The sequence below is a fragment of the Apis mellifera genome, linkage group LG14, assembly GCF_003254395.2.
Source record: "Apis mellifera strain DH4 linkage group LG14, Amel_HAv3.1, whole genome shotgun sequence".
Lineage (NCBI taxonomy): Eukaryota > Metazoa > Arthropoda > Insecta > Hymenoptera > Apidae > Apis > Apis mellifera.
The window spans coordinates 9996670-10010132 of record NC_037651.1 but is presented as its reverse complement, the minus strand read 5'-3'; the positions used below and the strand labels follow the sequence as shown (position 1 = coordinate 10010132).

The 13463-nt window shown below is 45.2% G+C and overlaps 4 protein-coding genes across 5 annotated transcripts; 3 read left to right on the top strand and 1 right to left on the bottom strand.

Annotated features, from left to right (window-relative positions):
* On the bottom strand, window positions 1–1890 carry LOC102655844 (cyclin-dependent kinase inhibitor 1C). The gene is made up of 2 exons (XM_006565721.3): window positions 549–1890; window positions 1–463 (listed from the first exon to the last, which is right to left on the bottom strand). The coding sequence occupies exons 1-2, from the start codon at window positions 558–560 to the stop codon at window positions 206–208; spliced, it is 270 nt and encodes an 89-aa protein (XP_006565784.1). The 5' UTR covers window positions 561–1890; the 3' UTR covers window positions 1–205.
* A 132-nt stretch (window positions 1891–2022) lies between these two features.
* LOC727164 (eukaryotic translation initiation factor 3 subunit F-like) lies at window positions 2023–2641 on the top strand. Its single transcript, XM_001122875.5, has 2 exons — window positions 2023–2169; window positions 2259–2641. Exons 1-2 carry the CDS (start codon window positions 2155–2157, stop codon window positions 2538–2540), a joined length of 297 nt encoding a protein of 98 aa, XP_001122875.1. The 5' UTR covers window positions 2023–2154; the 3' UTR covers window positions 2541–2641.
* Window positions 2642–4546: 1905 nt separating this feature from the next.
* LOC410559 (tubulin beta chain) lies at window positions 4547–9484 on the top strand. 2 transcript variants are annotated; one of them, XM_026444955.1, is made up of 5 exons: window positions 4547–5119; window positions 5218–5682; window positions 5763–6067; window positions 6203–6500; window positions 6589–9484. In XM_026444955.1, the coding sequence occupies exons 1-5, from the start codon at window positions 5063–5065 to the stop codon at window positions 6805–6807; spliced, it is 1344 nt and encodes a 447-aa protein (XP_026300740.1). In that variant the 5' UTR covers window positions 4547–5062; the 3' UTR covers window positions 6808–9484. The 2 variants fall into 2 exon arrangements, with proteins under 2 accessions (XP_026300740.1, XP_026300739.1); XM_026444954.1 differs by having other exon boundaries at window positions 4547–5682.
* Window positions 9485–10588: 1104 nt separating this feature from the next.
* Window positions 10589–12026, top strand: LOC102655979 (pupal cuticle protein PCP52). Its single transcript, XM_006565723.2, has 3 exons — window positions 10589–11268; window positions 11392–11661; window positions 11756–12026. Exons 1-3 carry the CDS (start codon window positions 11257–11259, stop codon window positions 11858–11860), a joined length of 387 nt encoding a protein of 128 aa, XP_006565786.2. The 5' UTR covers window positions 10589–11256; the 3' UTR covers window positions 11861–12026.
* Window positions 12027–13463: the final 1437 nt, after the last annotated feature.

Sequence of the window (13463 nt, the reverse complement as noted above, 5' to 3'; positions counted from 1 at the left end):
TTTGCGTTCAAAAGTAGTTTTTATTGCAGTATAACGGATCTAAAGATACAGAAGGAGAAGAAGAAAAATGAAAGATCGAACGATTCGAAAGAAAGATTATCGATTCCCTTTTTCCCTTCCCTTTCTAAACAAAAATATTCGAATTCGATTCGACTCGATGTTCCTGCCACTTCGATCCGCGGTTCAGATCCGATCCTCGCTTCGATTAGATCACGTAGCTTTTGTAAATGTAGGAGGCAGCAGGCGCGTAACCAACCGAGATGGACGCCGGGTAGTTGGGGTAGAGTAGCGGCGAGCCGATGTTGGAGATGACGGGTGATGGCAGTGGAGCGGCCGGTAGCGGGGCGGCGGAGAGCAGAGCGGCCGGCGCAAGAGGCGAGGGTGTCGGTGCAGGAGCCGGGGCTGGGATCGGAGCCGGCGCTGGCGCGGCCAACGCGACGGCCAACAATCCGGCGAGCAACAGCTGCCCTCGAAACAAACGCGCTCTCGGAAATTAGTTATCATTAGATCTCTCTCTCTCTCTCTCTCGACCAAAATCTCGCACTCACCGTTTTCAACATGCTTGTTTTTTTCAAACAGCGTACGTCACGTCTCGCACGATGACGATGGGACGATTACACCGCGATAGGCGAGGAAACGCCGCTTATATAGGGCGCGAAACTCTCCCATCTTTCTTTTGCATCCCCTTTTATCGTACGCGAAGGGCAACAACAGCAGGTTCCTCCGGGGAAGCGGACCTTCTTCTTCTTCTTCTTCTTCTTGTTCTTGGTGGATCGAATCTTTTTTCGACTCGCTCGACCAATCCACTTCTCCTCCTCCCGGAGAACTCTTCTCTTTCGACGATTTCCCAGCGACTAACTACGTCTCCATCTCAAGGTTGAGCGTACAGAGGATACGGGCGTCCCAACAATACGCGTCATTTCCTTCTTTTTCATGGAGGTTGCGTTCGAGCAACTTCCCCCCCTCCCCCTGCAGGAACGCGAACAGGTTTTCCCCTTTCGAGGCGAGACTCGTCCTTCGAAAAACGATTTACGATCCAAATATCGTTCAACGACTTGCCTTACAAACAAAGAGGACAAAGAACTTGGGCTCGATAGAAATTATTCCGGATTATCTACGCATTATCTATATACGTTTATGACTTGTTTTCTTGGACGAAAATTGGAGAAGGAAGTAGGAAAGAGAGGGATATCGAAATAATCTTTTAGAAGATTGGATACAAATCGACGAAATTTTCGAATATTAATTAATAATAATAATAATAATAATGGAAAGAACGCGTGTACGTTCCCCTGTATGTATGGGAGACACGCGAGACCGCACCTTTGCCTTAAAAAGAAACCGGGCGTTCGCCGATCTCGGACCCCAGACGAACTTGAACTTGAGAAAAAAAAGCGTCTGTTTGTTGCCTTGAAGTTGTCCAGCCTTGCGTCCGACTCTCGAGATAAAGATGGAAAGTGCGAGACAGCGAGGGAAGAGGTTGCCTAGCGCGGCTAGATCCGGTAAAGAGCCGATCGAAATATTTCTTTCTCCTTTTCTTCTCTTTCGAGCTAGATAAAGATCCGTCCACGGATTTGTAATCGTTCCAGGGCGACCAAGGAAGGAAAGAAGCGAGATTGGAACGGCGAAAGATTAAACGAAAATACTTGCTTACGGTGTACCGTGTGGGAAGCGCACAACGATCCGCGTAATTACTCGGCCGACGTTATAACCTTGTTACACGTTCCGGCCGGACAGCCACACGTAGTCGAAACGATTATACAATTGCCCGCTTTACGTAATATCACGATACCCCGTGCAAGTGCTCCGCCCGCCCTGTGCTTTTCTTTCGATCAAGGTCATCGAAATCGATCGATCGCGTTTGTTGCGAGTGATGGCTCGGTTTACAAACGAGCGAGCGGTTTGAAAAATACTGAGGGAGAAGAGGAGTGGAGAGGAGAGGAGCGGGAACGCGCGTGAAAACGCGTGGACGCTTCGAGTCCAGCATTCGAAATGCCGGGTCGGAGGAGGAGACTTTCGCAAAACGAAACAGCGCATCCACTTTTCGTAAGCGAGCCACCACCTGTGAGGCGAGGATCGGTATAAAGCGAGGACGATTCCACGACATCTTCACTCGTCTCTCGACACCCGAATCGAAACAAAGCGAGCTGAAAAATGATCAAGTCAATGGTGAGTGAAAAAAGTGTCTCTAAGTATCTTATCTGATCGAGTAAAAATCGAATTTATCTCGACTCTTCGTTTCCTTCTCGATTTTTCAGTGCATCCTTCTCCTCGTTGCCGCGGTGGCGTCCGCCGGACTGGTCCCAGCCGCCCCTTTGGCCGTGGCCCCGGCCGCTGTGGCCGCTGTTCCAGCGCCCATCGTCACGGCTAGAAGCAGCCAAGTCGTGGCCAGGAATTACAACACGTTGGCCGCCGCGCCGCTCGCCGTCGCCGCGCCATTGCCGGCCGCCGCGTATCCACCGGTCGCCGTAGCCGCCGCCCCGCTTCACGCGGCACCGCTCCCGTACGCCGCGCTCAACTATCCCGCTGTTGCCATATAAATTCATTCCCCCAAGTACGATCGTCCGACCTGTTGCTTAACTCGAGTTTCCTTTGTTTCTTTTTTTATCAAATAAAACTGCAAATTGAAACAAACATGAAACAAATTCTTCTTACTTCTTCCTTCCTGTATATTCAGTTCCTTCGTTTTAAGAAAAGAAAAGGAAATAGGATAGTAGAAATATTTAATTAAGAGCGAGTCGAACGAAAGTTAGTAAAAGTTTGGACAAGTAAGAAATCGTTTGAATCAGGTTCTCTGCGATAATAATTTTTCCTCGACATATAGTGCAATATAATTTAATTCTTCCAAGATTTTCTATATTACGATACTTGAGGAGATAAATTTATGTGTATCTTAAAAATATATATATTATTATTATTATTTATATAATGAATAAACAATTTTTAAAGAATTTAACGAACCTTTTTGCTTTAAAAAAATATATTCATTCATTTTCCTCTTTTTCAAATCGTTTCCAAATGATCGAATTAGTGATACCTGAACGAAGAAATTAAGTTTCTCTCTCTCTCTCTCTCTCTCAGATATGACACAAAAAAGAAATAGGTTACACCGCAGAATTCGATACGATGTTCTATATCGGATGGATCGGAAAGAAAGTTGATGAACGAAGGCAGTCGTTCGTCCAGTAGGAGATTCGGCTCACGTTTAACGAACGATCTTCGAAACTTGCTATGTCCCAATCGTTGTAAACGCAAGTGCGCACGACCGCGTTTAAAACGAGCATGGGCCGCGCCCAAGCACATATTACCCGTGAAACTGAAATTCGAGCATCGATGCCTCCACCACCGATTAATTTTAATCGCATCTTTCCACACGCGAGACCGAGAAAATATACATAATTTCTCTCCTATCTCCTAGAGCGTGAGATAATTAAACACCATTTAGAAAGAAACTTACTTATGATTAGAATAACTGCGTATCCTCGAATCATCATATTTCAATATCAATATCGATATTTCTCTTTAATTACTTTTTTAATCTCATAGAGAACAAAAGCAAGTAAAAATCTAGATTTGTCAAGTTTCTCTCTCTCTATTTACGAAATACGACCTTCGTTCCGTAGGAAAGAAAGAACGTTTGGAAGGTAATCGACACTGCGTGGCGACGTCAGGAACCAGGATGAAAAAGGTCACGAGAAGGGAAGAGGAAGAGAAGAAGAAGAAGAAAAAAAAGGTAATTTAGATTTGGAGACGTAGAGGCAGTTACCGTTGGTAATCGCAGGCGTGGCCTAAAACGAAGCAAAAGTAATCCGGTATGCAGGAGCGTGCTCCTGGTCGCATCGTGCCACGAACCAATGTTACAAACAGCAAGTGTACACCCGTAGTGGGAGTGGATACCCGGACGAAACTCGGTATAAAAGACCCACCTGCTAATCCATCGTAGTACAGTTGTCCATCGCGACTCGCTCGAAACACATTTCGAGATCTTAAACTCTCTGATTAATTATGTTCGCCGTGAAATTCTTGGTAAGTTGAAAGTTCGATCGGAAGATTTCGTTTCCAAGATCTCTCCATTCTTGTTTATTTTTCCTATTCTTTTTCTTAAAATAAAAAAAAAAAGGTTCTGCTCGCCGGATTGGTGGCCGCGTGCTCGGCCGGCTTGATACCAGCCGCCGTCCCAGCAGCCGTCCCAGCCGCCGTCCCAGCGGCGTTCGCGGCGGCGCCTGTTCCAGCAGCGTTGACGGTCGGGACATACGCGACCAGCTACAACGCGCACGCTGTTAATCACGCGGTCGCTGCGCCGTACATCGCCAGCCCTGTAATCGCCCACGCCGCGCCACTCGCCTATCCAAGCCTTCCCGCGGCTGCTTTGGTCGCCGGCAGGCGCTGAGAATTCTCTGAGCGTCACGCGATTCGAGGACAATCAGCTCCGAGGGGAAACATCCGGTTACGAGACGCAACGGTGAGATCGACCTTGGCGATACCCGCGAATTTCCACGCCAGCTTCGAGGATCGCCCGTCGTTCATCTTGGAACAATGGATGCCGATTACGCGTTTCCCTCTCGTTTCATTTCTTCTTCTTCTTGTTACCGTGTTGATCCATGAATTTTTGCAACAAAAAAACAAAAAAAAAAAAAGAAACGAATAAAAAAGATTTTTACCAAAATTATTTTATTTCTTTCTTTCATATCCTCGCGAAATTAACGATAAGAAATTATGTACATTTCGATCTCGATATAGGGAGAGGGAGAGGGAGAGGGAGGGAGAGAGGGGAGGGGAGACAGAGAGCGACGAACGTGAAGTTGGCGGGATAAATGATCGGCGAGACAAAGGATTCCAAGGCAACCGGGAAACAAACGACAACTCGTTGATTTCGTCGCCGATTTTTTTTCTTGATCGTACGTACGCTCAGGACAAACTCTTTGTTTCAGGCTAATTTCTCGAGTATTTTAGGAAAATATAGTACCGATAGAATAGCAAAGATAGAGGGGATCGAGCGAAAAGTGTTCGCGAGTAACGAAATCGTGTCGGGAACAGTGTGTAGAAATCGAGGAACGGAAAAATGCGCGAAATTGCCCATCTCCAAGCTGGTCAATGCGGCAATCAGATAGGAGCAAAGGTAACAATTTTTATCTTTTCCTTCCTTCCTTCCTTCCTTTCCTTTTCCTATTCTTCCTCTCTTATTTTTCTCTCTCTGTCTCTGTATGTCACGCACAGTTTTGGGAGGTGATCTCCGACGAGCACGGTATAGATCCAACCGGCACCTACCACGGCGACTCCGACCTCCAGCTGGAACGCATAAACGTTTATTACAACGAGGCGTCGGGAGGGAAGTACGTTCCAAGAGCGATCCTGGTCGACTTGGAGCCGGGGACAATGGACGCGGTACGCTCAGGCCCGTTCGGCCAGATATTTCGGCCGGACAACTTTGTGTTCGGGCAGAGCGGGGCCGGGAACAATTGGGCCAAAGGCCACTACACCGAGGGCGCCGAACTCGTCGACTCGGTTCTCGACGTGGTCCGGAAGGAGGCGGAAAGTTGCGACTGTTTGCAAGGATTCCAGTTGACTCATTCTCTCGGCGGTGGAACAGGGGCTGGGATGGGAACGTTGCTTATATCGAAGATTCGCGAGGAATATCCGGATAGAATTATGATGACGTTCAGCGTGGTCCCTTCTCCGAAGGTATCCGTTCATTTCCCTCTCTTTCCCTCTATTTCTTTCTCATCCATCTCGATTGAAACTCGATTGACGGATTCGCGCAGGTATCCGACACGGTGGTCGAACCCTATAACTGCACTCTGTCGGTGCATCAATTGGTTGAAAATACAGACGAGTCTTATTGTATCGATAACGAGGCCCTATACGATATTTGCTTCCGTACGTTGAAGTTAACGACACCGACTTACGGTGATTTGAATCACTTGGTGAGCGCAACGCTTAGCGGAGTGACCACGTGTTTAAGATTTCCTGGACAACTAAACGCCGACTTGCGTAAACTCGCTGTAAATATGGTACCCTTCCCCAGATTGCATTTCTTTATCCCAGGTTTCGCACCCTTAACGTCCAGGTGCGGTATCTAATGTTTCTAAATTTAACTTGAATTATATAGTTATTATTTATACATATATATATACATACATATAAGAAAGAAAGAAAAAGAAATCTTGCCTCGAATCGTTCGTATTGTTTCCTTTCGAAACAGAGGTTCGCAGCAATACAGAGCTCTAACGGTCCCGGAACTCACGCAACAAATGTTTGACGCGAAAAACATGATGGCGGCGTGCGATCCTCGCCACGGTCGTTACCTGACCGTGGCAGCCGTCTTTCGAGGGAGGATGTCGATGAAGGAGGTGGACGAACAAATGCTCAATATTCAAAATAAAAACAGTAGTTATTTCGTGGAATGGATTCCCAGTAACGTTAAGACTGCCGTGTGCGACATTCCCCCTCGCGGGTTAAAAATGTCGGCAACTTTCATTGGGAATTCAACGGCTATTCAGGTAAAACTCGGGCTAAGAATTAATTATTTATCGAGCGAGAAAAAAAGGGGGAAGAAAAATTTTTTATCCCATTTCGAAATTCCCGTAGGAATTGTTCAAGAGAGTATCGGAACAATTCACGGCGATGTTCAGGCGGAAAGCTTTCCTGCATTGGTACACGGGAGAGGGGATGGATGAAATGGAATTCACCGAGGCTGAGAGCAATATGAACGACTTGGTCTCCGAGTACCAGCAATATCAAGAGGCTACCGCCGAGGAAGAAGGCGAGTTCGACGAAGAAGAAGAGGGTGAGGGTGAACACCCGTAAAAAAGTTGAATTGTCTTTTAAAAAAAAAGAAAATATATATATAGTATAAATTTCGTTTTCCTTATGAAAAAGTGCCTGTATCACACGAATTAGTATTGCGTTTAAAAATAGATTTCTCTCCTTAACACGTTCGAATCTTCCACCTCACCTTTTCAACGACTATCTTAATCTCAATCTGTCCTCTTAAGTCAGCGTTTATTGTAACTTTAAAAAAAACACATCGAAATACGTTTTTTCAATATATTATGTAAAATCGACCACCAATAAGATTTTTTCTTGGCAAATTGTTTTTAATAAAAATCCACCGATTAATCGGCCACGGCTATATAATAATCGAAACCTCGTTTCCATTGATCCGTTTCATCGGGCAGTTTTCTTGTGTTGTGTTGCGTTGCGTTGTGTTGTTGTTATTGTTTCTTATGCGCGTGTTCATCCGTCCGCGCATGCGTCTTGCGCGCGTTTTTTGCGCGTCTGCCTCGTCCGCGAAATAAACGGCCGCCGATGGGTCGTCGAGCGGTGAAAGTAATAAGTCGAAATCTCCAACGATCGGCCCAACGAATCATTCAGCGTCCTGCGAAACGAAAACGCGGATAGTATTGTCAACGGTATCGTCATACCCGAGGCACGATTCCTTTTCATCGTGCCACCACCACCACGTTCTACATTCGATCGGTCGAGGTCTCTCTCTCTCTCTCTCTCTCTCTCTCTCTCTCTCTCTCTCTCTCTCTCTCCTCGAGATTACTACATTCGCGGTTGGCGAGCCACGAACAGAGACGGTACACACAACGTTGCAGAAATCTCTCCTGCTTTGCAACGCGCTGCGTTTATCGTCTCTACGCATCTTTTCGCCTCTTTCGTTCGTAATTCCCCTCCTCCCCCACCTCCCTTCCATCGTTACATACAATTCCATCTTTATCCTTTGTCCCTATGTTCTCTTATCGAACGTAACGCAAATTATATTATTACGTACGTAAAACCGTATCGAATCTAATATATAACCGTAAGTATTTGCATCGAACAGGTGCTAATAAGCAACGGTTACGTGAATGTAAATATAACCAAAGCGGATGAGAATAGACTGCGAATATCGATTACTGGAAATCTGCTTGTCGAAGCGAGAAGAATTTGGTTCGTTGTCGGTTCGGGCGGTCGCGAAGAGAAGATTTTATTATAATTCGAATAATTGTAAAGTATTGTATATATAAAGCGCGAATACGTGATGCAATATGGTGTGACGCGTTTGTCGCTCTATTTTACCGACAAATACCGGGAAAGCATATACGGGATCATCGCGTATACACGAGTAGCGTAGAAATTTTTTTTCTTTTTTTTTCTCGTTTGAAACATATCGTTCGCGCGATCTCTATAAAACCACGAGTGATTCGATTTCGAACGACGACGGCCACTTTTATAGCGGAGCATCCCCCTTCCCGGACGACCGACTGGTTAACTTTTGACTTGGAGAGCCTCGAAAATCCTGTCTGCCTGGTGGTGGTGCCGTAATCCGAAAGTCTTTGCACGATATCCGACGTGAGGCCAAGGCCTTCCGGATTTGGGCGTTGCCTAGGCTCACGGTTATCGGCGATCTCTCGCGTCGGAGTCCTCCGCCGATCTTTCCATTCTGAAAAAAATAAAAGCTGAGAAGAGAAACGAGCAAGGACGAAAAAAACGGGAGAAAAATGAAAGATGAAAAAAAAAGTAAAAGAAGAAAAAAGTGTAAGCTCGTGGAGGACGAACTTTGTCGTTGGACGGCGTTCACCATGACGTGAAGAGGGGGGGGAGGGGGAGGCATTTACGAAACGCGACCTTGCCGCGAAATACGCGACCAGTCAGTCGCGTATGACAAAAAAAAGAGTAACGAAACGAGGGAAAGGGAAAGGAGGAAAGATACGAGGTGGACCGATTCCGGAAAGAATACGACCGTCTCGTAAATTATCAGGGCACACTATGCGAAGTCAAGTTGGATCGCTTCGTTTTCGTAATTCGATTTTTCTTCCTTTCCTTTTTTTTTTCTTTTCTTTTTTTTTTTTTCATTCGGAAAACGAATTAATTCCTAAATTTTATTACGAATTGTTATTTCTAAACGACGTGTCGCGATGCATTTTTGGTACGGTAACGGAGTGGGCGTTAAAACACGGATTACCAATCGTTACTCAATCGAATCACCGTTCCAAGTAAACAAGCCTGTGTGTAACGTAATCGGTATAGGTATTAACTTCGATCGCATCGGTGTCGATGCGTTACGTTAACGTAGAAATAGAGAGAGATCTGATTACGAGATGGGGATTCGCGCGTATTATTAATTAACGAACGCTCGGTTAATTAATAGAAATTATCTCGAAATACAAGTGGGCTTTACCCGTTTATAGACGTTTGTTCCTACCTCTTGCGATACCTTACGCCAACACCTTGCTCGCGAATTCGTTTCTCCCCGAGCGAGGCGAGCGATCAAACGTTATCGGGTATCGAAAAAGAGAGCGACCAGGATCTTTCGAGCACGCGGATCCAGATCGAGGCGCGCGAAAGGCCTTGGCAATGTTCTCTCGACGCGCGCGCGCGAGCGTACGAAGCGAAAAACGCAAGGACCCTGAATACACGGCGGGCAGCCGGTATTGAAGGTAACGCGTAAGTGGTAGGACAGCGTTGGTTCGAAGCCGGGTCGAATCGGATGGAATGGAGCGCGCGCGGTTTCTTGGGTGGGAGAGGTCAAGTCGGGCGAATAAAAGGGCAGCCGCCCGACTGGTCAAGCATCATTCGACTGTCAGCGATCCCAGCCGCTATAGTACGAATTCTCGAGCCGCTTTTTTCGTCGACACGAGCACAGCAACCATGTACAAATTCGTCGCTCTGTTCGCCCTGTTCGCCTGCGCCCTGGCCGCCCCAGCGCCGGAACCAGCACCAGGCTTCTTGGCACCGGCCGTCCACGCAGCGCCCGTGGTCGCCGCTGCCCCGGTCGCGGTCGCCCACACCCTTCCGGTCGCTACCAGCTACGCCAACACCTACAAAGTGTCCGTGAAGAGCCCGCTCGTCGCAGCAGCTCCCTACATCGCAGCCCCCGTGGCCACCGCCGCCGTCGTCAAGACAGCAGCACCGATCGTCGCCGCTGCGCCAGCAGCGGCCGTGTACGCTCACGCCCCGGTCGTCGCCACGTACTGAATCCGCTCAACAACTGCGACCACAACTCGACATCACAGCCGTCTCTAGTCGATCGTGCTTTCCCCAATCACGGTATTCTCCCCCCTTCCCGATCATCTCACCTGGAATCGGACATGATTCGAAAATCAAAGCTGTCGACTATTAATTTTCGTCAATAAATTTTTGCTAATTTTCATTCTACTACCTGTGCGTTTTTTTCTCCGTCTCCGTTCTTCATTGATTCTTCCCATTGTTTCCTGGTATTTTTCTTTTTCCTTTTCCTTTCTTTCATTTATTTTTTTCGAAATTTATGTTTCGAAAATTTGATCATCTATGTAAAGAATTATCGAGATCGACGAGTTTACGAGATAATTTTTTTGAGGATAAAACGTTAGAAGAAAATGGTTAAACATTCTAGAAAGTTCCTTGGCCTCGAGGTTTAAGGACGAGCAAAATATGTACCTAGATCGTCCTGCGAACCGGTTACAATCGCCAAGTGGATTTTTGTCGTCCGAACAGGTACCGCCCTTATCCCTTCTTCACGTGGGTGCATCGACACCGGGATTTTACGGAAAATATTTTATTTTTTTCGAAATTTTCAACTTTATGCGGTTGTTGAAAGCGAATTTTCAGAATTTTATCTTTTTTTTTTTTTTATGGAAACACTGCAACTCGGTCCGCAAAAATTCGTGCGCAGAAACGGACGGTTCAAACGTATCGATCATCGTTGAATCGATATTCAATGGAAGACAATTTTCATTATAACTCAATGGCAACATATTACGTCACAAGTTTTCGACGCCCGCTTATGTCAATCAATCCACGCGATACTCGTTCCGTCCAAGCTTACGTTTCGATTATCGCGCCTCGACAATTCTATTCTCCGTTCTATTCTTTGTCCTTTGTGAAGGATTCTCTCGATCTAAAATTAAACGTTACATCTTAACATCTCTTATAGAAGAGTTTTCAGCGGCGTAGCGAACAGCATCCGATTGTACTGCCTGCACCGATTTAATTAAATTTTCGATCGAAATTCTTCCCGTCCTTTATTCCGGTCAATTTTTCTGGTGGAGCTGGTAGCCGGGGAAAAAAATATTCCCTAAGATTTTTCATGCACGCCCGTTCAAGGTGAAGCCACGTTACAGGATAAGTCCCGCCCCTGAAGTCAAAGAGGAATACAACAAACATGTGTAGGGAACGAAGACGGGTTTCCTTTTTACGGCACCTCCAAGATCTCTATAAGTAGGAGAGATTCCCCTCGATCCACGGTCAGAAATAAACGAGCTTTTGTGCGCGCAAATCTCAGGATTCATCATGCTGAAATTCGTGAGTAAAACGTATTTTCCTCTCTCTTTTTTTTTTCTCCGCGAATCATCTACTTGGATCTCGTAGATACGATAATTTTCGCGTTCACTTCCCCCTAAGAAAAGAAATCGTCGATTCCTTCAGATCGTTCTCGCTGTCGCGATCGCCACGGTTGACGCCGCTCCAACGTCCTCGTTGCCAGCTAAAACGGAGAATCCGCCAATCCCGACACTGCCTGCATTACCGATTTCTTCGGAATCAACCGCAACGTTGGCACCGCCACAGTCTTCCGCATCTGCCAAATCTCTGAGCATGATGGCCGACGTAAAAACACCGGCCTCCACGACCAAACTGGCCAACTTGGCACCCCTGGCGACACCACTAGCCGCGGCACCCATTCTCTCACCTTTACAGGTCTGTAAACGACAGTTGTTCGATCCAACAGCTATTCATCCGATAGTTTCTCGTCTGTTAAACGCGCAAGGTAACTCTGTTTCCTTTCTTCCAGATCTCGGCGTACGCTTACGCCTTACCAGTTTTACCTCCGATCGAACTGGCGGCAGCACCTTCCACTTACTCGATCGAGCAGCACGGTTATCGTATTATCTACTGACGTCACTCGCTCTTGGATTCGAGCGGTAACTGGATCTAGCCAGTACCAACGTGCGGAATACGACTTCTCCCTTCCCATAGATTATTATTCTCATGTATCTTATATCGATAAATTTGTTCGGCAAACCACGAAATATACAGTTAAATATCAATTCGTAAAATCGAAATGTTTCGTTCAAATACTCGCACCTCCCTTCCTTACCCACTTCCTTAAACGTGAATCGAAATCGAAAGTGAAAATAGGCATCGCTTTCTCTGCGTCAACGAAACTCTTTCACGCGTATTATATGAAAATGATGCGCGAGGAATAATAATATTCGCTTCATCTACCATGATACCACCATATCTTTAATTTAATGTTTAAAAAAAGAAAAGTTTTCATTGTAAATATAATTCGTAACGATTTCGGTATTTACCTCTTGCTTTTTCCCTCTGGTTTTCCCCAGTACTTTCGAAAATCCAAGCGGATTGCGATTTCACCGCGAATCGAAGTCTATTGGCACGCGTAAAATCTAGAGGGTTACGAGAAAGAGAGAGGGTGGAAAATCCGCGTTGCGTAACATCTATGCAATATCGTATCCTTTCTAACATTTCACAATTGTTCGTAAATTAATTCGAATTTGATCTTTGCTGTCGTCGTATAATTTTAATCTATCGATACAACGATCGAATTTATAATATATTTATAAATTGATCAATATTTTTTTTTCTCGAGCAACAAACGGAGAGGAACACGCACTTTCTCCCGGATCTCGAAAGCATAGGTATAAAGGAAAAGAAGTGCGACGGAAATGGTAGATCGAAGAGGCGTTCGAAAACAGTTTAATTTTTTTTTAATCTCATCGACATCACATTTTCGGTATCGAAAATTCGAAGCTTCCAAACACGGAATGTTTTCCTAGTTTTGGATCAATCGTTCCTTTACTTTCCCATTTTCAAGGCAATAGGAGGAGAAATTGTTAACTTTCTTGTAATGCTTTCTCGCGATTCAATAATTATAACGTCGAGTTTAGACTATTAAATTAGAATATTTAACTTGAAATGGAATAAAACTTTTTCCGTTTTAACCTTATTCGAAGTCTCGAGCGGGGGGTTAAGCTATCCCTTTTGATAATTAATCCGATCAAATTATGCGTTGATTTTAGATTAGCTCTTGTTTATAAAGGAGGAGACTTCATGGACGACGTTACGTAAAGCTATGTATTAACGAAAATCCCCAGTTATGCAATCCGGTTGCGTAGATTTGTACGCACCTACGTTGCTCGTGTCGCGTCATCCGACCCCGATCCACCGCTGAATTTTTATTTATTTTTTATTTTTTTTTTTCCCTCTTCTTTTAATTAATCAAATCAAACTTTCATAATATGCACATACATATAAATACATTCTCGATATGCATCAACGTCATTCCCCGCGCGATGAAAATGTGAAAAATTTAATTCGTTGACCTTTCCTTAATAATTGTTTTTATCGATGAAAAATCCCATGAATATATTTACGAGTAAACATATAAATATATATATATATTTCCATTTCACAATGGATAATTCGTATTTTTCATAGAGAAATATGACCTAGGGTATTACGCGATCCGACGCGTGTTG